Source organism: Lepus europaeus, chromosome 6 (assembly GCF_033115175.1).
Source record: "Lepus europaeus isolate LE1 chromosome 6, mLepTim1.pri, whole genome shotgun sequence".
Lineage (NCBI taxonomy): Eukaryota > Metazoa > Chordata > Mammalia > Lagomorpha > Leporidae > Lepus > Lepus europaeus.
Genome location: NC_084832.1, coordinates 92,278,912 through 92,306,843, shown reverse-complemented (window position 1 = coordinate 92,306,843; position 27,932 = coordinate 92,278,912). Strand labels below are relative to the sequence as shown.

At 51.6% G+C, this 27,932-nt stretch overlaps 1 protein-coding gene across 1 annotated transcript; it reads left to right on the top strand.

Moving 5' to 3' along the window:
* Nucleotides 1-3,461: 3,461 nt before the first annotated feature.
* Nucleotides 3,462-26,883, top strand: HDHD5 (haloacid dehalogenase like hydrolase domain containing 5). The gene is made up of 8 exons (XM_062194570.1): nt 3,462-3,587; nt 13,092-13,295; nt 15,086-15,198; nt 16,329-16,422; nt 20,192-20,225; nt 22,774-22,948; nt 25,718-25,906; nt 26,099-26,883. The coding sequence occupies exons 1-8, from the start codon at nt 3,462-3,464 to the stop codon at nt 26,430-26,432; spliced, it is 1,269 nt and encodes a 422-aa protein (XP_062050554.1). The 3' UTR covers nt 26,433-26,883.
* Nucleotides 26,884-27,932: the final 1,049 nt, after the last annotated feature.

Genomic DNA, 27,932 nt, shown 5'->3' with positions numbered 1-27,932 from the left:
AATGGAATATGGCCCAAGTCCTTGGGCCCTGCACCCGCATGGGAGATCCAGAAGAAGCTCCTGGCTTCGGATCGGCGCAGCTCCGGCTGTTGTGGCCAATTGGAGAGCGAACTATCGGATGGAGGACTTCTCTGTCTCTCTCTGCCTCTCCTCTCTGTGTGTAACTCTGACTTTCAAATAAATAAATAAATCTTTTAAAAAAACACTTAGAACTATGTCTTCTGGGGGTTTCCTTCCTTCTCCCTCTTTAGCTCTTGGTTGAGTTTTAAAAATTTCCTTCATAGGGACAGCCGTTTAATCTAGCCATCAAGATGCCAGTTGGGACGATTGCATCCCATGTCCCAGGGCCTGGGTTCAATTGCTGGCTCTGTTCCTGATTCCAGCTTCCTGTTAATGCACACCTGGGAGGCAGCAGGTGATGGCTCAAGTACTTGGGCCTGACAACCCTCATGGGAGATCTGGATGGAGTTTCTGATCTGGATGATCTCCTGGCTTCACCCTGGCCCAGCCCTGGTTGCTAGGTATTTGGGAAGTGACCCAGTGGATGGGAGCTCTGTCTGTCTGCCTGTCTTTCTGTTTCTCTGCCTCTCAAAAACAAATAGACAACATTTAAAAAGAAAGGAAGGTAGCCACCTGTGTTAGGGTGGACCCACTGCAAAGAGCAGCCTTGAGACTGCCACTAGGGGGCAGCAGGTGAGTTGGACAACAGACAAGGACGGCTGCCAGCTCCTGCATCCGGAGGTCTCTTTACCTGGTTGCCTGGGAGCCAGCACTTAGCTAACCCATCCACAAGGGCCTGGCCAGGGCCTCTGTCCTGTGTCCTCTGCCACCTGCACAGTGGGCCAGCTGGCCTCTCCTGGGCTGGAGCTCCCTAGAGGCAGTGGCAAGAGGTAGGGGAGAGCATGGACACAGGAAGGGGACGCGGCAGAGGGAGGAAGAGCTGGGCAGGTTTGGGGCAGGGCTGAGGGGAGAGCTCATCAGAGCAGCCGGGAGCCTCCGAGTTCTCTATTTCCTTCCCCACGTAGGTGGAGACGTCAGAAAATCACCCTTTCCCCCACCCGTTCCCAGCTGGGGGCTGGGGCACAGAGGTCAACGGCAGGTAGGCTCCAGTGCTTTTTTCTTCTAAATGTCACCTGGCTGTGAGCCAGGGCCCCACCCTCCACCAGGGACCAGGACCCCCATGCCCTGCCCTGGCTACAGCACCTGGGAAGTGTCTTGTCACCTCCGCTTCCAGACCCCTGGGCACAGCCACGGGAGGGTTCTGAGACTGCTTGGGAGACAACCAGGTGACTCGCAGCCTGGAATCAACATGGCCGTGCCCCTGGCCTGTTTCCAACGGGGCAGCAGGTGTACTTGAGAAGTCTGGGGAGCAAAGCAGGGAGAAAAAGCTGAGCGGCACTTCAGCTTGCCATCGCAGGCCTCGGGCCCTCTCTCCCCATTTTCTTTTTCTTTTTCAACAATATATTCAGGATTGGTGTTTCTTTCTCCTTATTTGAAGGAAGGTAGGGCGTGGGGGGGGGGAGCAGGGAAAGGGAGACAGACAGAGAGAGAGAGAGAGCGAGAGAGCGCGAGCTTCCAACCATGGTTCACTCCCCAAATGGCTGAAATGGGCCAGGGCTGGGCCAGGCCAAAGCCAGGAGCCTGGAGCTTCATACAGGTCTCCCACATGGGTGCCAGCACCCAAGCACTTGGGCCATCATCTCCTGCTGCTTTCCCAGAAGCATTAGCAAGGAGCCAGATCAGAAATGGAGCAGCCAGGATCTGAACTGGTGCCAGTAAGGGATGCCGGCACTGTGGGCGGCGGCTTGCCCAGACACCACAATGTGGGCCCCATGATCCCAGTCTTTCTCACAGTGCCTCTTGTTCTCCCTCCTTCTTGCCTGCTTGTAAATATTGCCTTTAGGATAGGAGCAACTACCAGTTATTCACACCTTGGCATGATTTGGTTCAAGTCTCTGCTCCGTGTTCTGCCCATGGTTCTTTGCCTCCAGAGGGTTTTGGGGGCCTGGGAGGAGAGGCCCTCAAGGTCACCTGGGCACCTGAATTCTGCCTATGGCACAAGTGGTCACTTATCCTACTCATCAGCAGGTACGGGAAAGTCTAGGGCCAGAGTAGGTAGGAGGCTGTGAGAGTTTTACCAGTAAATCAATAAATCATATTCTCAGATTTCCTGCTAAAATTTAGATCCACACAGGAATGGGGTCTGACGCTTCCCAACACAAAGGAATGATAAGTGTTGAGGGTTGGCATTGTGGCATACCAGGTTGAGCTGCTGTCTATCTTGCACGGAGTTCCTGGCTCCTGGCTTTGGCCTGGCCCAGCCCTGGCCATTGTGGCCATTTGGGGAATGAACCCGTATATGGAAGATCTCCATCTCTTGCTCTGTCAGTCTGCCTTTTAAATACATCAATCAATCAATCAGTCTTGGAAAAACTGTCCAGCTGATTCTGATTGCATACCCAGGACTGAGGTTGCCTGGCCTCTGCACCCAGGCAGGAAGACTAGGGAGACCCAGTGCCTTGGCGGATGCAAGTTCCAAATACAGTGCAAGCACTGCAGCCCCTCTGGGACAGAAACTGATCTTAAAAATCAAGGTGAACAAGTCCCATGAGTAACAGGTGATTGCAGACCGCTAGCCCCTCTGAATAAACACCCACGGTCCACTGGTGCCCACTGCGTCTTAGATAGCAGTTTGAGTGTCCTGGTAAGGCCCCTGTGTTAATGGATTAAGGATGGTGCTTAATCCAATTGTGGTGTCTAACGATGGGGCCTTGGGGATGCTTAGATTGTGTTAAGTTGCTGGAGTGGAGGTCCGCCATTGTATCTTGAGATGCGGCATGTGTTGGCTTCAGGGCTCAGCATGTGGTCTATCAGGTAGATTTCTATCATCAAACTTGGCTAACAAGCTTACTGCTACTCTCTGTCTCAGCTCTGAATTCCTTCTTGCTGGAAGACAGAGCCTCCGAGCACCTTCCCAGGTAACGAGAGGACTTGAAGCTAAAGAGTGCGCTTCTCCAACTTCGCCCGGAAACCAAGGTCAATCCTTTCACAAGATTTTTTCCCCCTTCAGAGCCACCGACCCAACACATCCGTTCCAGGAAGTCAGCAGGTACACAGAGCGAGGACAGGTGTCTGTCCACCTCGGCCGCGCCAACTGGACACTCCAGCCTGCCGGCCCCGCCTGTGTCTACGAAGTGGTGAGACCCTGCGCCGCTTCACAGCTGCGCAGCGCAGCCGGCCCGCAGGGCACAGGGCTCCACGCCCCAGGCGCCTTCGCTGGCTCCGCGCGCGGGGCTACTCCTCAGGTTTCGCATGCTGTGGGCTCGCGCCCGGTCGTGCTCCTTGGACTACAAGTCCCAAGAGGCCGCGCGCGCCCCCTGGCCTCTGATTGGCTGCGCCTGCGAGAGGCCGCGCGCCACCGGGGCCGGCGCAGTGTGCGCGTGAGCGCGGCGGGCGGCCGGATGGCTGCGCTCGGCTGGGCGGTTCCGCTGCGCGCGGCCGTGGGGCTGCGCTGGCGGCCGGTGCGCGCGGCCGTGGGGCTCCGGGGCTATCGCCCCGCCAGGGGCTACAGCGGGGGCCCCGCTCAGGTGAGAACGTCCGGCTTCCGGCCGAGCCGGTACTCAGGACTGGCGGTGGGGCGGGAGGGCCGTGGTCCGCGTCTCCTTCGTCCTTTCCTCCTTGGGAAATGGCCTTGCTGGAACCGCTGGCCTCGAGTGCACCTGGGTCTCGCTCGGTGGCGCAGAGTCCTCGGCGCCCGGGCGCTCGGGGCTCAGGAAAAGTTACTTAGCCAGAGATCGACCAACGCGAACCACGTCGCTCCTGAGCTTAGTGGCTCCCGGCAGTCCCTCGACTTCAAAGTTTCCCAGCAGTTTCCTTGTTCCTGTTGTTCCAGTCCGGGTGTGATTGCGGCCCTTACCCGTCGATTTCCGCCGCGAGAACGTTCTGGTTGTGATTTTCAACTGCATTTGAAAGAGATTGGAGGAGCCGCGCGTGAAGGCGCACGGTCCGGAAGGGAATGGGGGTTTCGTGCAGGCTTTTGACTTTGGCCCCGTGGACGTGGTTTGGAGGGAGCATCCGCCGCTTCCTGCTGGGAGTGGAGGGGAAGCGTGGGGTCCCGGATTGGTGCCAGCTATTGTAGTGCTGACCAAGTCCCTCAACAACTTGGGGCGAAGCCGGGACCTGGTGTGAGTCGGTCCGACTGCTGGCTGGCGGAAGGCTGTGCCAGCAGCGAAGCGCAGTTGGTCAGCTGTAGACCTTGCTCGCTTCCTCTGGGCCATTTTGCCACTTCATTAAAGGAGACTCAGGCCGGCGCCGTGGCTTAACAGGCTAATCCTCCGCCTTGCGGCGCCGGCACACCGGGTTCTAGTCCCGGTCGGGGCACCGGATTCTGTCCCGGTTGCCCCTCTTCCAGGCCAGCTCTCTGCTGTGGCCCGGGAGTGCAGTGGAGGATGGCCCAAGTACTTGGGCCCTGCACCCCATGGGAGACCAGGAGAAGCACCTGGCTCCTGCCATCGGATCAGCGCGGTGCGCTGGCCGCAGCGCGCCGGCCGCAGCGGCCATTGGAGGGTGAACCAACGGCAAAGGGAGACCTTTCTCTCTGTCTCTCTCTCACTGTCTACTCTGCTTGTCAATAATAATAATAATAATAATAATAAGGTATTTATTTGAAAGGCAGAGGGGTGGTGGAGTATGTGAGTGTTGGTAGAGATCTTCCATCTGGTTGATTCACTCCCCAGATGCCTGTGGTGGCCAGGTCTGGCCCAAGAAGAAGCTAGGAGCTCCATCCTGGTCTCCCATGTGGGTGGGAGGAGCTGAGGTACTTGGACCGTCTTCCATTTCCTTCCCAGATGCATTAGCAGGAAGCTGTATGGGAAGTGGAGCAGCTGGGGCTTGAACCCATGCTCTGATATGGGATGCTGGTGTCACAAGTGACAGCTTAAAATAAATCAATCTTAAAAACAAAGGGGGAGGGGGCGATGCTGTGGTGCAGCGGGTTAACGCCCTGGCCTGAAGCATCAACAGTTCGAGACCCGGCTGCTCCACTTCAGATCCAGCTTTCTACTATGCCTGGGAAAGCAGTAGAAGATGGCCCAAGTGCTTGGGCCCCTGCACCCATGTGGGAGACCTGGAAGAAGCTCCTGGCTCTTGGCTTCGGATCAGCGCAGCTCCGGCCATTGTGGCCAATTGGGAAGTGAACCAGTGGATGGAGGACCTCTTTCTCTCTCTGCCTCAACTATCTCTGTGTAACTGACTTTCAAATAAATAAATATTTAAAAAACAAGTGACAGCTTAACATGTTGTGCTTCGATGCTGGCCCCAGGGTGCACGTTAACAAGAAGCTGGAATTGGAAGTGGAGCCAGGACTCAAACCAAGGAACTCCAATGTGGGATACATATATGTATTTTTAAAATATTTATGTATTTGAAAGGCAAAGTTATAGAGAGACAAAGAGGAAGAGGTAAAGAGAGAGATTGTCCATCTGCTGGTTCATTCCCCAAATGGTCCCTATGGCCAGAGCTGGGGCAGATCTGAAGCCAGGAGCCAGGAGCTTCTTCCAGGGCCTCCAACACGGGTACAAGGACTCAAGCACTTGGGCCCTCTTCCACTGATTTCCCAGGTGCATTAGCAAGGAGCTGAATTGGAAGTGAAACAGCTGGGACTCGAACCAGTGCTGATATAGGATGTCCATATAGACAGCAGCTATACCCGCTAAGCCACAGCACCAGCCCTGCAGATGGCTACTTAACCCCCTTTGCTACAGTGCCAGCTCCTGTGCTGGCTTTAGAATTGAATGCTGCTGACACCAGTAATTGCCTATTTGACTTAAGGGAAATTACCTTCAGTAATTTCCCAAAGCTTCAGTTTTCCATGTAAGTAGTGGGGAATATTACTTACCATGCAGTATTTTTGTGAGAGTAAATAAGGTGATAGAGATAGGGTGTTCCATATAGTGGCCGGCATACAATACGTTCTCTCAAATAAGGATGTACATGTAGTAGATGGTAAAGTGGATGGTACTTTTTTTTTTTTTTGACAGGCAGAGTGGACAGTGAGAGAGAGAGAGACAGAGAGAAAGGTCTTCCTTTTGCCATTGGTTCACCTTCCAATGGCCGCCGCGGTAGGCGCGCTGCGGCCAGCGCACCGCGCCGATCCGATGGCAGAAGCCAGGTGCTTCTCCTGGTCTCCCATGGGGTGCAGGGCCCAAGGACTTGGGCCATCCTCCACTGCACTCCCGGGCCACAGCAGAGAGCTGGCCTGGAAGAGGGGCAACCAGGACAGGATCGGTGCCCTGACCGGGACTAGAACCCGGTGTGCCGGCGCCGCAAGGCGGAGGATTAGCCTAGTGAGCCGCGGTGCCGGCCCAGTGGATGGTACTTTTAATGATTGTTAGTGCTGTTGAAAACATTCTGAACCCTGGGATGGGCATTTAACCTGGTGTTAAAGATGCCTACATCCTATATCAGAGTACCTGGGTTTGATACCTGGCTCTGGCTCCTGACTCTGGTTGTGTGCTAATGCAGGATCCTGGGAAGCAGCAGTGATGGCTCAAGTAATTGGGTCCCTGCCGCCCATGTGGGAGACCTAGATTGAATTCCCAGCTCCTGGCGTTGGCCGGGCTCAGCCATGGCCTTTGTGGGCATTTGGGGAGTGAACCAGCAGACAGGAACTCTGTCTCTCTGCCTCTCATGTAAATAAGTAATTTTTAAAAAAATTCTAAACCAATTCTAGGTAGGAAGCAAAACCACCAAGGGCCGTATTATTGGTCCCTTTATGTCAAATTAATGTTAAAACCCCACATATTTTATCACTGCCACAAAAAGGAACTTTAATTAGTAGATGTGGTCTACTACCTAGGAATAGTTAAAAAGAAGTGATCCAGAAGAGAAGTTAGGATACAGGCACACAAGAGGGTAAAATGAAAAGGCCTACTCCTTTCTCCTTTTCTCTAGGCACTTTCACTTAACAAGCATGATAGAAGATATTCTTCAGAGCAGTTTTAGGTTTCCAGAAGTGAGCGGAAGTGCAGGGTTCTCTTGGAATGCCGCCCCACACATTTCTGGTATCATGACAGCGTGGGTGTGGCCTGTGTGTTACAGTGGATGTGCTCCCTCACTGTTCATGTTGCTGCCTGCCTCTCCGTGTGCATCCTGAGAGCTAGGGAGGCCTAGGAATATTGCTGAAGTATCTTGAAAACCTTCTGGTTGTTCTGAGTAAAAGGGTCTGTGGATTCCTGTTTCTCACGTAATTTTTTTTGGAGGGGCCTGCCTTGTGGTGTAGCAGGTAAAGCCGCTGCCTGCAGTGCTGGTATCCCTTTGGGTGCCGGTTTGAGTCCCGGCTGTTCCCTTCCTATCCAGCTCTCTGCTATGGCCTGGGAAAGCAGGAGAAGATGGCCCAAGTCATTGGGCCCTTGCACCGGCGTGGGAGACCTGGAAGAAGCTCCTGGCTCCTGGCTTATCGGCCCAGCTCTGGCCATTGCGGCCATCTGGGGAGTGAACCAGCAGATGGAAGACCTCTCTCTCTGTAACTCTGCCTCTCAAATAAATAAATCTATCTTTTTTTTTAAAAAAAAGATCTTCCATCTACTGATTCACTACCCAAATGGCCACAGCATCCAGGGCTGGGTCAGACCAAAGCCAGGAGCCTGGCATTCCATCTGGGTCTTCCACGTGGCTGGCAGGAGCCCAAGCACTTGGGCCATTTTCCACTGCCTTCCCAGGCCCATTAGCAGGAAGCTGGATTGGAAGTGGGGCAGCTGAGACTCAAACTGACATACAGGATGCTGGTGTTGCAAATGTCATCTTTTTTTTTTTTTTTTAAGATTTATTTATTTGAAAAGCAGAATTATATATAGAGAGGTCTTCCATCTGCTGGTTCACTCCCCAGATGGCTGCAACAGCTGGAGCTGAGCCTATCCGAAACCAGGAGCCAGGAGCTTCTTCTGGGTCTCCCATGTGGGTATAGGGGCCCAAGGAGGGCCATCTGCTGCTTTCCCAGGCACATTGGCAAGGAGCTGGATTAGAAGTAGAGCAGTCAGGACTCGAACTGGTGCCCCTATGGGATGCTGGTGCTGCAGGCTGGGGCTTTAACCTGCACCATGGTGCTGGCCCCACAAGTAGCATCTTGAACTTGTGTGCCACAGTACCAGCTTCAGCTGTTAGATTTTAGAATAAATCATTGATTCTTGTCATTTCAACCCTAAGTTCTATATGACCTCTGAGAAAATAGCCACAATGCCATTACTACACCTAACCACATTAGTTATTCCTGGATGGAACTCCAAGTCCAAGCCTTATTAAAATCTCTCCAATATCTCAAAATAATAAGCAGTTGAGTTTTAGGTTTAAATTTTCAGTTTCAGCTGTTCACTGTGTGCTTATAAAGTACAGAACAAGGAAAACTGTGGGAGTGACCTCTAGGAGTTAGCAGCTGTGTGCCAGCGAAGGCCTACAGGGAGAATTCTGCCTTCTCCTTAACCATTCACCCTTTTCCAAAATTATTATTTTATTTTTAATTCATAAAGATTTATTTATTTGAAAGGCAGAGTACAGAGCAAGAGGAAGAGACATAGAGAATCTTCCATCCGTTGGTTCACTTCCCAAATGGCTGCCATGGCTAGGGCTGAACCCAACAGAAGCTAGGAGCCGGGAACTCCATCTGGGTCTCCCATGTGTGTGCAGGGCTCAAGGACTTGAGCCATCTTCTGCTGCCCTCTGGGGAGCATTAGCAGGGAGCGACATTGGAAGCAGAACAGCCAGGAGTTGAACCAGGGCCTATATGGGATGCTGTCCTTGCAGGAGGCAGCTTAACCCGCTGCGTCACAATGCCAACCTCACCATTCATCCTTGGGTCACTTGATGTTCATTCCCCTTTTCTGAGTGCCTGCAAGGGTCTGCGTGCTGGGCCGGCGTGGGGTACTGAGGGCAGTCACATCCTCTCACCCCCTAGGCCCTCACAGTGATTCTCTTTTAAGAATAAAATGATGACATCTGGAAAGAACCAGACTCCTTTCCCCAGGAAAAATGCACATAAGAGTATAATAGATTTTTTTATCTGAGAGACAGAGTGAGCTCTTATCCTGTGGCTCACTCCCCAAATGCCTCCAACAGCCTGGGCTGGACTGAGGGTCAGGTTTTTGGGGAGAGAGCCAGCAGATAGAAGATCTCTGTATCACCCTCTTTCGCTCTCACTCAGCCTTTCAAATAAATAAATGCATACATAAGTCTTTGAAAAAATAAGAATGGCAACCTTTTGGCACTAAGAAAACTAGCAAACAGGTTAGTTTTACTTTTTGACAATTGACGTATATCTGTTATGTTAATATGCAGTTTATACAATAAGAAATGGAATTAATTTTCCAAAAAGATAGTGTTCAACTTTATCAACGCAGGAATTGCAGATTGCAGATCGGAATAACCATTTTTAACCTTTAAATGAACAAAACATTTGATAATTGCTAACTGACATGTGAAAATAAGTATTTTTTAAAAATTTATTTATTTGAGAAGCAGAGTCAGAGAGAGGGAAAGAAAGAGAGAGAGAGAGGGAGAGATCTTATATCTATTGGTTTACTTCCAAAATGCTCACAACAGCAAGGCTGAAGCCAGGAGCCGGGAACCCCATGTGGGGCTTCCAGGTGGGTGAGAGGGACCCAGGTACCTAGGCCATCTTCCCCTGCCTCCCAGGTACATTAGCAGGAATCCAGTATTGGATGGGGGCATCCTCAGCAGCAGCTTAACCTGCTGCACCCCAACAGTTGCCCCTGAAAATCAATATAAGGGTAAAGTGTGTTACCAGTGGCATGTAGTTGAAATATGCTTTTGGAGAACAGTTTGTTAGTAGGTATTGTATAATTGCAACATTCATCCTCTTTGATTTGTTACCCTTACTTTTTTTTTTGACAGGCAGAGTGGATAGTGAGAGAGAGAGAGACAGAGAGAAAGGTCTTCCTTTTGGCCGTTGGTTCACCCTCCAATGGCCGCTGTGGCCAGTGCATTGTGCTGATCTGAAGCCAGGAGCCAGGTGCTTCTCCTGGTCTCCCATGCGGGTGCAGGGCCCAAGGACTTGGGCCATCCTCCACTGCCTTCCCGGGCTATAGCAGAGAGCTGGCCTGGAAGAGGGGCGACCGGGATAGAATCTGGCGCCCTGACCGGAATAGAATCCGGCGCCCTGACCGGGACTAGAACCCGGTGTGCCGGCGCCGTAAGGTGGAGGATTAGCCTGTTAAGCCACTGCGCCGGCCACCCTTACTTTTAAGAATGTAGCCTAAGGAAATATCCATAATATGGGAGAAAATCAGGATCATGAAGAGATTCCTTATAGCATTATTTGTTATAACAAAATGTCCAAAATAACCTAAATGTCCTAAATAGGGAAACATAGTAAATTACTTGGAACATTATGTAGAAAATGATGTTTTGCGGCCGGCGCCGCGGCTCACTAGGCTAATCCTCCGCCTTGCGGCGCCGGCACACCGGGTTCTAGTCCCGGTCGGGGCACCTGATCCTGTCCCGGTTGCCCCTCTTCCAGGCCAGCTCTCTGCTGTGGCCAGGGAGTGCAGTGGAGGATGGCCCAAGTCCTTGGGTCCTGCACGCCATGGGAGACCAGGATTAGCACCTGGCTCCTGCCATCGGATCGGCGCGGTGCGCCGGCCGCAGCGCGCCTACCGCGGCAGCCATTGGAGGGTGAACCAATGGCAAAGGAAGACCTTTCTCTCTGTCTCTCTCTCACTGTCCACTCCGCCTGTCAAAAAAAAAAAAAAGAAAATGATGTTTTGGAGGTGAGGCTGTGTGTATTGATTTGGATGGCCGATTGATACCAATCAAAAACAAAATGGAAAGCCAAGTGCAACATGATTCCATCTGAGAAAGATTTTAAAAGTATATACTAAGTATATACTTTATACTATACTATATATATATACTATATAGTATAGTATATATATACTATACTATATAGTGTATATATATACATATAATATAGTGTATATATAGTATATATACTATATACTATATATACATATATATACTATATATATAATATATATATATAGTGTGTGTGTGTGTGTATATATATATATATATATACTATACTCATATCCATGGAACTTTTTGGGAAATATACCAGAGAGGGAATAAGACTAGGTAGAGTGGGGCCGGTGCTGTGACTGAGCAGGTTAAACCACCATCTGCAGTGGTGGGCACCAGTTTGGGTCCTGGCTGCTCTACTTCTGATGCAGCTTCTTGCTAATGGCCTGGGAAAAGCAGCAGAAGATAGCTCCATTTGGGGAGTGAACCAGAGGATTGAAGATATCTCTATCTCTCCATCTGTCACCCCCCTCCCTTTTTTTTTCTAAGATTTATTGAGAGTTACACAGAGTGGGGGAAGAGAGTGAGCAATATCTTCCATCCGCGGTTCACTCCCCACGTGGCCACAGCGGCTGGGGCTGGGCTTACTGAAGCCAGGAAACTGGAACTCTATTGGTTTTCCACATGGGTCCAGGGGTCCAAGCACTCTGGCCATCTTCTGTTGCTTTCCTAGGCACATTAGCAGGGAGCTGGATCAGAGGTGGAGCAGCTGGGATTTGAACTACTGCTTATATGAGGTGCTGTTGTCACAGGTGACTACTTAACCTTTGACACCATGACACCACCTCTGACCGTCTGCCTTTCAATAAATAAATAAATAAATAAATAAATCTTTTTTAAAAGATGGTCATGAAGATTGTTGTAACAAGTCAAAATGTTTATGACATGTCAAATGAAGACACAAAAAAGATACAAAATTGCATAAATAAAGTACAGTTGTAGCTACAACACAAACAGTAAGATAAAAAAAAAGAAGGAAAATATGAATTGAATGTGTTAAAGTTTTGGGATCATATTTGAATTTCTCTATTTTCCTATTTAATTTTATATTAATTATGCAAAAATAATTTGAACAAAATAGTTACATGCTCGAAAAACAAGAAAGGAACAGTTGTTTGTTACAGGTGGAGTTGCCACAGAAATTCCAGGCTGTGGTGGGTGTTTAGCTAGAGTTAAGATGCCTGTGTCCCACACGGAGGTACCTGAGTTTGATTCAGAGCTCCAGCTCCTGATTCCAGCTTCCTGCTACTGCAGGCCCCGAGCCAAAATAGTGATGAGGCAGGTAATCAGCCCAGCCCTGCTGTTGTGGGCTTTTGCAGAGTGAACCAGCGGATGGGGAGCTCTTTCTGCCTGTTTGCCTCTCAAATAAATAAATTCAAAAATAAAAAAAGGAAAGAAGAAAAAAAATCCCATGCATTTTTTTGGTTGTTGTTCTCCCTAACAGTTTTTCAGAGGCACTAGGGACTTGAGGATGGTATTAGCAGGTAAAGCCCCTGCCTGTGACACTAACATCACATATAGGCGCAGGTTCAAGTTCCAGTTGCTCTGCTTCCAATCCAGCTCCCTGCTAATGTACCTGGGAAAGCAGCAGAGGATGGCCCAAGTGCTTGGGCCCCTGTACCCATGTAGGAAACTTGGATGAAGCTCCTGGCTCCTGGCTTTGGCCTGGCCCAGCCCTGATCATTGAGGCCATTTGGGGAGTGAACCAGCAGATGGAAGTTCTCTCTCCCTTTCCCTTCCTCCCTCTCTCCTTCCCTCTTTCTCTGTCTCTCTCTTTGTAATTCTGTCTTTCAAATAAATAAATGAATCTTTAAAAAATTTTCATTTATTTGAAAGGCAGAGTTACAGAGAGAGTGAACGCGCACACGAGAGAGATCTTCCCATCCACTGGTTCATTCCCCAAATACCTGCAATGGTCGAGGCTGGGCCAGGCTGAAGCCAGGAGCTAAGAGCTTCATCCAAGTCTCCCAAGTGGGTGGCAGGAGTCCAAGGACTTGGACTGTCTTCAGCTTTTCCAGGCACATTAGTGGGGAGCTGGAAGGGAAATGGGGCAGCCAGGACTGCAGTTGGTGCTTATAATGGATGCCAGTGTTGCAGGCGGTGGCTTAGCCCACTGAGCCACAGTGTCAGCTTCCTGAGGATTATGTTGAACCTCTCCCTGTGCTGGTCCTTTCTTTTTTCTTTCCTGCCTTGAAGTGGTAATTCTCTTCTCCTGCCCCCTGCAGAGCCCGCCTACGTTTGGGTTCCTGTTGGACATTGATGGAGTGCTGGTGCGAGGCCACCGTGTGATCCCTGCCGCTCTAGAAGCCTTCCACACGCTCTGCAACCCCCAGGGACAGTTGCGAGTGCCTGTGGTTTTTGTCACAAACGCTGGGAACATCCTGCAACATGGCAAAGCCCAGGAGCTGTCAGCCCTGCTGGGATGCAAGGTGAGGAGGCGGCCTGTGGCGTGGTTCCTAAAGAAAGCCCTGCTCCTGTCTGTGCCCCTTTCCCTGAACACACGGCCTACTCTTTGTAAGCCTGATGTCATGGCCAGTTGAGTCAGTGGAAATCTTTGAACCCTGCAGGAAAAGTAACTTGAAAGTTCAAGTTTGCCTCGTGAGTAGGACCCCATAATTAGGGTCTTTTTTTTTCCTTAATATTCACTCATACAGTCGTGTGTCATTTGATGACAGGGTTATATACTGACAAATAGATCGTCAGGCAACTTGTCATTGTATGAACATCTTAGAGTATGCTTACACAAACTAGGATGGCTGTGACGTCACTTGGTGGCAAAGGTTATGGTTACACCATCGCATGCGTGGCCTGTTGGTGCCTGAACGGCCCTCATGCAGCACATGACTGCATACACATGCTTGTGGACAAGTGGCCACAACATCCTGTCCGTGTATTTGGTAGTTTTAGTTTACCGTCTTTGTGACCATTTCATTTCTTCTGGGCATCAGGGGATCTTTTGTGGATTGCTAGTCCCTGGAAAGCAAGGGACCCATTTGTCTAGAACTCTATTTACCAGGTAGGAAACTGAAGTAATAGCCCTGTTTTTTTTTTTTTTTAAGTTCTTTAAAACATTATTTTTCATTTTATTTGAAAGGCAGAGAGACAGAGATTTTCCATCTGCTGGTTCACTCCCCTAATGCCTGCAACAGCCAGGACTAGGCCAAGCCAAAGCTAGGATCCCAGAACTCAGCCTAGGTCTCTCATGTGGGTGGCAGGGGCCCAAGTACTTGAGGCTTCACCTATTTCCCAGAGTGTGTGTGCATTTTTAGGAAGCTGGATTGGAAGGAGAGGGGCTGGGACTCGAACCAGGCACTCGGCTGTGGGATGTAGTGTCTCAAGGGACTTTTTTTTTTTTAGTGGAAAGCAAAATAGCAAGGTTTATTAGTGTAGGGACATTGCTAAGAACGGATGGGCACCTCTCCAGACAGGACCTGAGAGTGCCCAGTCGCTTAGACTGGAGGAGAGCGAGGTTACATGGTTGGATGGAGAGAATACACCTGGGCAGGCCAGGCGGGTGGCTCAGCAGAGAGGTGGAGGGCTGAGTGTCTCAAGGGACATCTTAACCATTGTACCAGGCGCTCGCCCCAGCCCTTGCTCTCACAAACAGGATGTGTGCACCTGTATGAGGGAGCCGTGTCCTCCCAAAGCAGTCCCTCTTCACCCAGCTGCAGCTCCATCCTGCATCCCAGTACTGGCATGTTCTTGCTCAGGGTGAAAAGAGCTCTTTGGAACCATTGAGTAAATAAACTGCCTGTCTGGGGCATGTGGCTTGAGGCCGAATGCAGAGGGTAAAGGAATAAAATGGCATCCCAGCTGGGTGTCCAGAGAGGGCTCCCAAGACCTTCTGAATGAGGGCTGCACTGCTGGGGTTGATAGAAATGTTGAAAAGCTAATTATTTTTAGTAGAGTTGAAAGCAAAAAGGCAAAGGCAGATTTCTATGAAAGTGACGGAGAACATGCAAAGCCTAGAGTTTCCAACTCTGGGGTTGAGAACTCCAGAAGGGGACATTGGCCGAGCCCCACAGGGTTGGTGGGTGCTCAGAACTTACCTTGGGTAGTGTTTCTGTTTTCCCACTTTGGGAAGGAAGAACCAAATCGGACAGGTTCACCTCACACCTGCGTGGATAAGCTTTGGCGGTGGCGAGTGGTTTGCCTCCTCAGGTGAAAGAACTTTTATTTATCTCAGCCTGCGTGTATTTCTGCTCGCCTCTCTCTGCAGGTGGATCCAGACCAAGTCATTCTCTCCCACAGCCCCATGAAGCTCTTCACCCAGTACCACGACAAGCGGATGCTGGTGTCTGGGCAGGGACCGCTGGTGGAAAATGCCCGAGCGTATCCTTTTGGTCTTCTGGCTCTGGCTGAAGAGGAAGGGGCAGGACTGGGCCTGCCTGCCCTGACTGGGTGGAGACGGTAGTGAGGAATGTTGGGACACAGAGTGCCGGGGTGCCTGGGATATGTGGTGCGCCCTCAGGAGGGCTTTCCAGGAGCCAGCCACTTGCCCTGCCTCAGAGTCTCCTGGGGAGCTTAGAACAGAGATTCCTGAGTCTAACACCTGGAGACTCTTCACCAGGTCTGGGGAAAACTCAGGAATCTGTTCATAAAACAGCAAGGTTCTAAACTCATTCTGTAACTAGAGTTGGGGACTCCTGCTCTGTCCCTCGTCCTTGCAGTGCTCAGCTTCTTCAGCAAACTGGTCCTTCTGCCGCTGGGAGTGGGCTGGGGGTGCACACTCAGGAAGCAGTTCGGGTCTTGCAGGCAAGCAGCTGAGAACTCCCTGGGGGCTGTGCTCTGTGCTACTGGGAACAGGGGCCAGGACAAGGGAGTAGGGACTGTGACTTATGAAGGGGTTTCTGCTTGAGGGGGCAGGTAACACCCCCATGAGCAGTAAAGGAATTCTGCAGTGGTCTAATGGAAGTCACAGGTGGTGAGGGCGTATCCCTGGGGCAGGAACTCTGTGACTCTGCAGCCCCCTGGGGGACTTAGGAGGGTGGGGAATAAAAGATGGAGAGGTGTGGTATGGGGTGGGGGCATCTGCAGTGAACTCTGGGAGTGTGGGCTTCTCTGAGCAGCAGGGAGGCCGTACAGACTGCCCTGATGGTGGAATCATCACGTTGAGAGGAATTTGCTGAAGGAGTCACATCCTTCTAGGTTTTAGCTCCATCCTAACCTCCCGGTGACTCTGCTGGACTCTTGTTCTGAAGGCTGCATTCAGAGGCAGTGTTGCAAGCCCCTAGAACACTGAGATGGACAGGTCTTTGCACCCCAGTACCCAGAGGCTGCTGCTGGCTGCCTTGGAACTGCTGTCTCTTCTCTGTGCCGTCTTGGCCAACTGCCTGCATTGTAAGATCCACCCCCTTCTTGCTGGGCTCCTGCCAGACCCTGTTGCCTGCACTGACCCGATGCACTCAGGAAGGCCTCCTCCCTCAGAACCGCTTGGCGTTGCTTCCCTTACCTTGCTGCAGACTGGGCTTCCGGAACGTGGTCACTGTAGATGAGCTGCGGATGGCCTTCCCCGTACTTGACATGGTGGACCTTGAGCGGCGGCCAAAGACCACGGTGAGGAGTACACATCAGGCCCTGCCGCCCTCTGTGTTGCTCCCAGGGTCTCCATGTTCTGTTCTGTCCTACTCCCTGCGCTGGCTCCGCTTGCTGACTCGCTGCCCCTCCTGCTAGAGCTGTATTTTGTCCCTGCCTCAGTGGCACTGTCCTCTGAGAGAGGCTCCCCTGGCCAGTGGTCTTCCCTGGCTGTATGAGAATGACCCAGGGGCATCATTTGGCACTACAGTTAAGATGCCGCCTGGGACGCCTGCATCCCATATTAGAATGCCTGGGTATGGCCGGCGCTGCGGCTCACTAGGCTAATCCTCCACCTGCGGCGCCGGCACACCGGGTTCTAGTCCTGGTAGGGATTCTGTCCCGGTTGCCCCTCTTCCAGTCTAGCTCTCTGCTGTGGCCTGGGAAGGCAGTGGAGGATGGCCCAAGTCCTTGGGCCCTGAACCCACATGGGAGACCAGGAGAAGCACCTGGCTCCTGGCTTCGGATCAGCGCAGTGCGCCGACCACAGTGCACTGGCCGCAGTGGCCATTGGAGGGTGAACCAACGGTAAAAGGAAGACCTTTCTCTCTGTCTCTCTCTCTCTCACTGTCCACTCTGCCTGTCAAAAAAATAAAAAAAAATAATAAAATAAAAATAAAAGAATGCCTGGGTCTGAGTCCTGGCTCCACTTCCTGTTCCAGCCTCCTGCTATTGCTCACCATGGGAGACAGCAGTGATGGCTCAAGTAGTTGGTTTGTTTCCACCCACCTAGGAGAGATGGATTGAGTTCTGTGCTCCTGGCTTTGGCCTAGCCTAGCTTTTGTGGGCATTTGGGGATGAACCAGTGGGTCAGATGGAAGATCTTTGTTCATTTGTTTCTGTCTCTTTCAAATAAAATAAAAATAACTAAATAAAAACGAGCCAGAGAGGCAACAGGTCCCATCTGTTCCTTTCTGCAGTGTTTACACATAGCTGGAAGCCCCTTTCACAGCCCCAGCATCTTCTCCAGCTGATAGCTGGGCGTTTTACCACCTCACTTGCCCAGTGTTGCTTGGGAGAATCGTTAGCCTTTGTTAAATTAGCCACCATTCCTCCTTTATCCTGAAGCATGGTGCATGAAGTTGTCCTTGTTAGAAGCAGCATGCTTCTGTGTTCCTGCCCTTATACTTTTTGGGCTCATATTCAAATCACTGGCTTGGTTTTCATTCATTTCAATCATCCTTTTTTTTTTTTTTTTTTTTTAATGTTTATTTTTTATTTGAAAGGCAGAATTAGAGAGAGAGAGAGAGAGATCTTCCATCTGCTGGTTCACTCCCCAAATTGCCTCAACAGCCAGGGCTTTGCCAGGCCAAAGCCAGGAACCAGGACCTTCTTCCTAGTCTCCCACATGGGTACTTGGGCCTTGTGCTGCTGCTTTTCCCAGGTGCACTAGCAGGGAGTTGGATTGGAAATGGAATAGCTGGGACTTCAACCATTGTCTATGGGATGCTGGCACCATAGGTGATGGCTTTACCCATTAAGCCTCAGTGCCAGCCCCACTGGCTTGTCTTACTTATTCTAAATAGCAGTTCCAGGGCCTCAGTGTTCCTCAAGAGTGTGACTGCCCATTTTTTAAAAATTAATTATTTTCTTTCTATTTTAAAGGTAGAAACAGAGAGACAGACAGAAAGAGATCCTCCATCCACTGGTTCACTCCTCAGATGCCCCCAACAACCAGGGCTGGGCTAGACCAGGTCTCCCAAATGAGTGCAGGAGGAGAGGGGGCTCCACGATGATGGAATAGGGAGGGAATCTTATTGATAGTCCAGGAAAAGATAGTTTAATAAAAGTGGAGATAGTGTAGTCTCAGGGAAGAGTTAGGGGAAAAGCGGCAGAGGAAACTCTTCCATAATTAGAAGGACACAGTGACCCTACATGGAGAGCATGGTCGCCCACGGCTCAGGACCCCAGTTGCTGAGAGCCTCCACACCAGCGCTGGAAAGAGAGGTGAGACGAAACCACAGTAGCCCAAGACAATGGCGGAAAAGCGGCAGGAAGAACCTAGAGGGGATGAGGCTTGAAGCCCCTGGGGGAAAGTACACCAGCCTAACTAGAGGAGAGAAAAAATAAAAGGGACAGTACAGACATGATTCTCTCTCCACTCAACAAAGGTGTACGAGCCGATAGAGTAGGCACCATTTTGGACATTCGTAACAGCTGCACCAGCTCAGGGCTGTGCCTGGCAATCAGCCAAGCATAAAAACCTGACTCTGGTGGGGAGAAATAACAGGAGACTAAGACCTAGTGAATGAGCTTATGAACTGGGACTGAGGAAAAAAAAAAAAAAACCCTGAGGGTGTGTGGGAGAACTCATGGTGTGGCTGAGACATGAGTAGTCTTGGTGGGAAACGCCACAAGCTCGGGCGGCCCTGGCTATCCGGTGAGAGAAACTGCAGGTGATCTGGCTCGGACGGCCCAGGCTACCTGGTGAGAGACATTGCAGGGGAATCTGAGCTTACACTGAGGACTGCACAGATCTTTTGTGTGGCCCTTGGGACAGAGCAGATGAATATTATACCCACTGGGGCTAGCGTTCAGGCACTGATCGCCATTGAGGAGAAGAGCTCAGCTGAGTGGAATTATTTCCCTTCTGATTAAAAAAAAGGAGAGAGAGAGAAGATTTACCATGCCAAACCTGGATGTGTCACTCTTAGGCACACCCTTAACCCTGAAGAACTGAACAGAGCTCTCTGGCCACACCCACCACAAGCCTCTAGAGATTCACTGAAAGCAAATAGTCCACTCATCTAGAGTCATAGTATAACAGGAAAAGCCACCACAGCAGGGAAAAAAAAAAGAAGAAGAAACCAAAGAATATCTCCACAATGCTGAACAACAAACATAACAACCAAATGAATGCAGGAACCCAAGTACTTGAGCCATCATCTGCTGCCTCCCAGTGTATGCATTTTCAGGAAGCAGACCCAAGAGTTGAGTCCAGGCACTCTGATATGGGACGTGGGTATCTCAAGTGGCATCTTAACCACTGTACCAAATGCCCACCCCAACTGCCTGTCTGTTCAGGTGCCCTCGGCTGACTCCTTCCTCATGGGTGTGTCACATGACCTATGTTTTCAGTCAGACCACCCTCAACACTGGATGAAATTTGAAAGCACTCAGCTTACTATTTTTTTTTTTTTATTTCCATAGCTCAATTCCTTTTTTTCTCCAGAACTCTCAATTTGGATGGAGTACTTCTTGTCCTGTGAGAACTTTCTCCTTGAACTAAAATGTCAAAGAACAGATCTCAGAGTCTGTTCTGACTAGCATAGCCCTAGTCACATGGCTGGTGAGAGGCAGGACCAAGGCTGCAGTGACCAGGGCAGGGGTGGGCCCCAAGAGGCTGGCTAAGTGAAGGCCCTGCCTCCTGCAGGGACATGGGGACAGGGGCTGTATCAGGCCCTGACGGCTCCCTTTTCTCTGTAGGCCCAGCTTCATCCTTAGCTCCCTGGTGCTGCACACTCTTGCTTGGCCCGTGTCTTGCATCCGTCTGGGTAGAGAAAGACAGCCCTTCCTCCACTCACCTTCATGTGTGGTATCCTGCACCTGCCCTGTGGCCAGCCTGTTCCTGAACTTTTCCCCTTTCTTTGTGTATCTCTTGTTTGATCCTATCCAGCTTTCCCTGGGCTTAGATTAGACCATGGGGCTGGTTTCTGCTTTGTGTGCAATGTACCCCACCCCCCTGGAGTGCGACTCTTGGGCAGGGAAGGTGGCTGATGTCCTAATGGCCTCTTTTTTTGTGTCTTGGCAGCCCCTGCTGAGGAATGACTTCCCAGCCATTGAAGGTAAAGGAGGCCCTTTCCTGGTTGGGGCAAGGGGGCAGTGGGCATCAGGGCACTGGGTTTTGGCCCTGAATCTACCACTCATTACCTCTGAGACATTTGCTGTGAATTGTCCTTCTTTGTGATGTTCACCTTATTATTCCAGAAAAATCATAAGCTTGGGGAACTTCAGGTGGAAAAGTACCTACAGGTAACCTGTTCCAGTGTTTCTCAACTCTGTTAAACCGATTCTCCCCTTGTGTAACAAAGATACTGTAATATTCCCTTCACTACCCTGAAGTGAAGTTCATAGATAATATAAGTTTCCTATACACATACATGAAAAATGAATTAACTCAGTATAAAGCCCCAGCCATACTGGAGGAAATAAAAAGGAAAACTTATAGTCAGATTGTAATGTATTTCAATATGTAATAATTACCTAGGAAGCAAAATGATTGCACTGAAATTGACTCACCGTGACTGTTGTAGCAACAACTGCACATTGATACAAGCATCTATAGTGGTGCTATGGATGTGTCATGGTTGACTCAGAAATTAGGCAGCAGTGCCACTAGTGAACTGATTTTCCAAAATAGAGAAAAACTTGAGAAATTTTATATATGTGTGTGTGTGTATATATATACATATTTATTTTTTGCCAGGCAGAGTTAGACAGTGAGAGAGACAGAGTTATAGACAGAGACAGAAAGGTCTTCCTTCCGTTGGTTCACCCCCTAATGGCCACTATGGCCAGGACTGTGCCAATCTGAAGCCAGGAGCCAGGTGCTTCCTCCTGGTCTCCCATGCGGGTGCAGGAACCTAAGCACTTGGGCCATCCTCCTCTGCTCTCCCAGGCCACAGCAGAGAGCTGGACTGGAAGAGGAGCAACTGGGACTAGAACCTGGGGTGCCGGCGCCGCAGGTGGAGGATTAGCCAAGTGAGCCATGGCGCCGGCCATTAAATATATGTATTTGAAAGGCAGAGAACAGAGAAAGAGGGAGAGAAATGTCTTCTGTCTGCTGGTCACTCCCCAAAACACTTGAACAGCCAGGGCTGGGCCAGGCAGAAGCCAGGAGCCCAGAATTTCATCCAGGTCTCCCATCCAGCTCTCTGCTGTGACCTGGGAAGGCAGTGGAAGATGGCCCAAGTCCTTGGCCTGCTGCACCCATGTGGGGGACCTGGAAGAGGCTTCTGGCTCTGGCTTTGGATTGGCATAGCTCCAGGCATTGTGGCCATCTGGGGAGTGAACCAGTGGATGGAAGACTCTCTCTCTCTGCCTCTGCCTCTCTGTAACTCTGCCTTTCACATAAGTAGGTAGATCTTTTTTTTTTTTTTTAATCAGTATTTATCCAAACTATACCCAAAAAACCACACGTGTAAAATGGAATTGACTCAAGTAATTACGTAAACAGGCTATTCCCCTAAATGTATATCAAGGGGATATTCCGATGTTATTGAGATGTGGGACTGTCATTGAGTCCGCTGAACATTTGGTACCATGGCCCCCTCCTGTCGCCCTCACTGCTAGGCGTGTCATGACAATTAAGGGCCATCCCACTGTGTCTAAAACTCCTCTCCTGGATACAGGCCTGCTCTGCTGAGAGCCACTGGTTTGGGAGCTAATGTTGGCGACTTCCATTTGTCAAGTGCTTGCTGTATACCAGTATTAGGTTTAGTGTTTGTTGTATCCCATCTTCATCACAACGGCAGCGTAAGTGGGTGTTATTCTGTGGTAGAGGAAACAGGCTTGGAGAAGGTAAGATAGATAAATTTTTGGCAGCACCAGCACCAGGGTTGCAATTCAGGGCTCATATCATGTCATTCCAAGGCTCCCTCTCTGGCCATTAGGTTATACTGGTCACTGGGGCACAGAGAGAATGATTTGGGGAAAGGGAGGCCATGCTGAAGATGAACGGAGCTAGGTGTAGTAGGCAGAGGCAGGAGGAAGCAGGCTGAAATCTGCTGATCTTGTGTTGTTTTTTTTTTTTTTTTTTTTTTACATATTTGCAAGTCAGAGTTAGAGAGAGATCTATTGGTTCGCTTCCCAGATGGCCACAATGGCCAGCGCTGGACCAAGCCAAAGCCAGGAGCCAGGAACTCCATCTGGGTCTCCCACATGAGTGGTAGGGGCCAAACATTTGGCCTTTTTTTCCCAGGCTTCTTTTCCCAGGCCGTTAGCAGGGAGCTGGATCAGGGATGGAGCAGCTGGGACTCAAACCAGCACCCATATGGGGTATAGGCATCACTGGCTGCCGTATTACCTGCTAGGCCACAATGCCAGCCCCTGCTGCTGTTCTTTTACCCTGTTCTGAGAAGTGCTGGTGCTCACGTGTTCCCATGGGAGCCCTTAGGACGCTCCTTCCTGGCCCCTGGGCTTTGTTCACCCGGGGTGGATGGGTGAGTGCCTGTGCCCAGGCTGGCACAGGGAGCCACACCTTGCCCTGGTGGGCTTACTTTGCGTGGGTAGCACCTGCTGGCCTCAGCTGGCCTTCTGAGGACTGCCTGCCCGCCCCCTCAAAGGCAGGCTGCACGCCCTGCACCCTCATCCCCGTGCCTCTGCTCTTCAAAGGGGTGCTTCTCCTTGGGGAGCCAGTGCGCTGGGAGACGAGCCTGCAGCTGATCATGGATGTCCTCCTCAGCAACGGGAACCCTGGGACTGGCCTGGCCACGGCCCCCTACCCCCACCTCCCCGTCCTGGCCAGCAACATGGACCTCCTCTGGATGGCTGAAGCCAAGATGCCTAGGTGAGGAGCCAGTCTCGGCCTTGGCCATGGAGGCTTGCTTCCAGCTGCTGCCTGAGCAGTCCTGCAGGCGCTTTCCCACCCGCATTCTGATGGAGCCCACCTGGGGAGGCCCTGGGTGCCTCAGATTTGTTTCTTTATTTGAAAGAGTGATGGAGAGGGAGAGGCAGAGAGATCCATCTGCTGGTTCACTTCCCCAGTGCCTGCAACAGCTGGGGCTGGGCCAGGCTGAAGCCAGGTGCCAGGAACTCCATCCAGGTTTTCCACATGGGTGGCAGGGGCCCAGGTACTTGAGCTATCATCTGCTGCCTCCCAGGGTGTGCGTTAGCGGGAAGCTGGATCTGAAGCAGGGCAGCCAGGACTTAAATCAGGCACACTCTGTGCCACAATGCCCAGCCCTTTCTGGTCATCGTCATTTACTTGTTTATTTATTGGAAAGGCAGAGACACAGAGGTGTACAGAGGTCTGTGTTCTGCTGTGTCCACAATAGCTGGGACTTTAATCCAGGTCTCCCATTTGGGTGGCAGGGACCCAGGTACTTGAGCCATCCTCACTGCCTCCCGGGGTCTGCATTGGCAGGAAGTGGAGTGAAGAGTGGAGTGAGGACTTGAAACCAGGCACTCTGATGTGGAATGTAGGTATCCCAAGCGGTGTCTTAGCTGTTGGGCCAAATGCCTGCCCTGTGGTCACTTTAAAATTAAGTGTGTTTCTGTAGGTTTTGTGTTTTCCCCAAAGTATTATTCCTGGAGTTAGGATGTGCTGACCCTAAGTGAGGCAGGATTTGGGTACGCAACTATGAACTGAGTAGCCAAGGGCCCATTTCAGTTTGTAAACCAGATTTGAGATAAACTTTTCACTTAATAAATTAAAAATGAAATTCTTTATATAAGTAAAATGATTCTGAAACTGGACTAAAAGACATTACCAGTTAGGATTTGGGTTAGCAGCAAGGGTTGAAATGCCCAAACAAGGGGCCGGCGCTGTGGCGCAGCAGGTTAAAGCCCTGGCCTGAAGCACCGGCGTCCCATAGGGGTGCTGGTTTGAGTCCCGGCTGCTCCTCTTCTGATCCAGCTCTCTGCTATGGCCTGGGATAGCAGTAGAAGATGGCCCAAGTCCTTGGGTCCCTGCACCCGTGTGGGAGACCCGGAAGAAGCTCCTGGCTCCTGGCTTCGGATCAGTGCAGCTCCGGCCATTGCGGCCATCTGGGGAGTGAACCAGCGGATGGAAGACCTTTCTCTTTGTCTCTATCCCTCTGTGTAACTCTGTCTTTCAAATAAATAAACTAAAGAAAAAAAAAAAAAGATGCCCAAGCAGAAGTGTCCTACAGAGGGGCAATGTTTGGCACGGCAGCTGGGACGCCTGCATCCTGTATTGTAGTGCCTCCATGCAGATGTTGGTTCCCAATTCCCGCTTCCTGCTAATGCGCATTCTGGGAGGCAGCAGGTGATGGCTCAAGTAGTCAGGTCCCTGCCACCCACGTGAGGGACCTGGATTGAGTACCTTGCTCTGCCTTCAGCCTGGCCCAGCCCTGTCTGTTGCAGGCATTTGCAGAGTTAATCAACAGATGGAAGATCTCTGTCTTTCTGTCTCTTTGCCTTTCAGATAAATAACTTTTTAAAGGTGTCTTAAATAAGATGGAGGCTTTTCAGGTAAAGAATTCGGAGGCTGGCAGTCCAGACCTTGGCTGCTGGCTCCATCTCATTAGAGATGCAGTTGCCTCTGTCTTCCTTCTGTGTGATCTCTAGCCCTTCACTGCATAGCTCAGGACGGCTTCATGCTGCTGTCACGACAGCCTTCCAGGTGACAGGAAAGCTTCGGGGAGGACGGAGCAGTGTCCGCTCCCCAGCTCTAAGGCTAACGACTAACAGTGTAGCCCAGCTCTTGTCTCTCCACTGTCGGGTTGTAGGTGAGTCGCTTGGTTGCTCCTGATTGCAGGGACAGGTGCTGTCTTAAAATTTTTTTAAAAAAGTATTTATTTATTTGAAAGGCAGAGTTACAGAGAGGCAGAGAGAGAGAGAGAGAGAGAGAGAGGGAGGTCTTCCATCTGCTGGTTCACTCCCCAGAGAGAGAGAGAGAGAGAGAGAGAGAGGGAGGTCTTCCCTCTGCTGGTTCACTCCCCAGATGGCCACAACTACTGGAGCTGGGCCCATCAGGAGCCAGTAGCTTCTTCCAGGACTCCCACGCAGGTGCAAGGGCCCAAGGATTTGGGCCATCTTGTACTGCTTTCCGAGGCCATAGCAGAGAGCTTGATCAGAAGTGGAGTTGCCAGGACTAGAAGCGGCGCCCGTATGGCTGCCGGCACTGCAGGCAGTGGCTTTACCTGCTATGCCACGGCGCCAGCCCCCCCCCCCCCCCAGGTGTTCTTTTATACCTCCTGGCAGTACTCACTGGCTCTAACAAAGATGACGAGGAGGACAGCCAGTGGTCTTTGCGAACCTAAAGCGGGTTTTAGCTCGGCCTTCTAGAGCCAGACTGCCTGGGCTCTCATCCGAGTTCTACCACGTTGGGCAAATTACTTAATCTTGCTGTGCCTCAGCTTCTTCATTTGCAAAATTGGGGTGACAACGTCTATCTCATAGGGTTTCTCTGGGGGTTAAATGGGATACATGGTGTCCAGTGCTAGCACAGAGCTCCTTAAGAAGGGATTTCACTTTGATCCATCACCACCAGGGTCCTGGAGCAAAAGGCGGGTATACGTAGGTGGTGCTTAGAGAACACAGGTGGCCTGGGGGAGCCAGGAGGTGGGCAGTGAGGTGCTGTGCTCTCTGGCAGGTTTGGCCATGGCACCTTCCTGCTGTGCCTGGAAGCCATTTACCAGAAGGTGACTGGCAGAGAGCTGAGATACGAGGGCCTGATGGGCAAACCCAGCATCCTCACCTACCAGTACGCGGAGGAGCTGATCAGGCAGCAGGCGGAGCGGCGGGGCTGGGCTGCCCCCATCCGGAAGCTCTATGCTGTAGGGTGAGCCCCGCTCTGTCTCCTTCACCCCTTCACCCTTCCACCCTTCCGCTCCCCAGTCTCCCCAGCTCCTCTCCTCCCCTTCTTTCCCCGTATCTGAGTCACACACCTCCAAAGTGTTCTCTGCTGCCTTTGCCTTTGCTACTGAACTTAGGTTTTCTCCTCTTTCCTTTGCCGGTGTGGCTGTGCCATCAGTGACAACCCTATGTCTGATGTCTACGGTGCCAACCTGTTTCACCAGTACCTGCAGAGAGTGAAGCGTGGTGGGGCAGAGGCGCGAGGGGCCGGCAGCCTACAGAAGCAGCAGCCCTCAACCACCCAGAGCTGCACCTCCATCCTAGTGTGCACCGGCGTGTACAGTCCGGGGGACGCAGCATCCACAGGGCCGGGCCCGGGAGGTGGCGAGCCCCCTTTCCACGGGCACCGGGACTTCGGCTTCAGTCCTGGCCTGATGGAGGCCTCCCACACTGTGAAGGATGTGAACGAGGCTGTGCAACTCGTCCTGCGCAAGGAGGGCTGGGCTGTGTAGTGAGGGTGGCGTGTTGGGCGTGGGGGCTGCAGGTGGTCCTGACTCCTGGGCGTCTGATCCGGCCTGCTTCCTGCCCTCTGTCCCACAAGCGAGGTCTCAGTGGGCACTTGAAGAAGACGACGGCTTTCTCCTGCTGGGCGGCAGCCACAGAAGTGAGCCCGGGGCCTCTCGTGTGGCCCCTCGGCCCCTCTGGGCCCGTGTCCCCGCAGGCTGACCTCAGGCCAGTCCATGGATGTCGGTGCCTCAGTTGCCTCTTCCTTTCAGTAGGGGCTTTTGAAGAAAGGGAGGCAGCGTGGGGTGGCATGGACGGCTCTGCAGCGCCTCTGCCCTCCTCGACAGCCGCTGCGTGGCAGCACAGTGTGCTGCTCGCCCTCGCGCCGCTCTCCACTCTGTCGGTTCAGTGCCCACGGACTCTGAGCTGACTTTTGAATTAAAACAATCACAGTGAGTATTCAGTGTGCTGTGTCTTGGGAAGCTGGCTGGACTGAGGGCCCCATGCGGGACAGGTCCTTGTCTGTGCTGCTGTGACAGAACGCCTGTTACAGTCCTGCACGCTGGGGTTCCTGAGCGCCCAGCATCGGTGAGGGCCTCTGGAGTCAGCAATGAGAGGGCCAACCTCGCTTCTCCAGCCACCCCGCTCCGCAGTCGTCCTGCGGTGGGCAGCAGCGCCTCCTTCTGTGCACAGACCGAAGCCTGGGAGCGCTGCTTCCCCACACCAGCTCTGCCTTCACCACGCACCCAGCTGAAGGCACTTCCCGACCTGCTGCGGTTGGCGGGCCAGGCCCCTTCTGTCTCACACCTGGATCAACACTTCAGCCTCCTGGCTCACTCCCACTAGTTTCCACACACGCCCATAAAATCACCCAGATTATGAATTTGATCTGTTCTCTGCTCAAACCCCCTCCATGATTTCCCGTCTCATCAGAATAGAAGCCAGCCACAGTGCCTTGCCGCAGCATGATGCCTCCACCCACTGCACAGCTGCCTCCTTGGACCCCCACCTGCTGCTCCCCTGTCAGCCGTCAGCCCTCTCCTGCGTTGCGCTGGCTCCCTTGCCACTCTGCCACGCACGCTCTTGCCCCACAGCCTCAGCTGGCAGTTCCTGCTTTCTGCCAGGATCCACACAGCGTGCTCCATCTCCTTTATTTTTTCATCCTACTTTTACTTTTTTTTTTTATTTTATAAAAAAGCAGAGAAAGAGAGGCAGACAGGCCAGGCTGAAGCTCGGAGCCAGGAACTCTATCCAGGTCTTGGGCAGGAGAGACCCAAGCCTTTGTGCCATCACCTGGCTGCCTCACAGGGTGCACATTAGGAAGCTGGAATCAGAAGTGGAGCCGGGACTCAATCCAGACACTTTAATACAGAATGCAGGTGTCCCCAGGGGCATCTTTACTGCTGTACCGAACACCCACCCCCCTCATCACTTTTTTAAAATAAAGATGTATTTATTGGGGCCAGCACTGTGATATAGCAGATTAAGCTGCCACCTGCAGTGCTGGC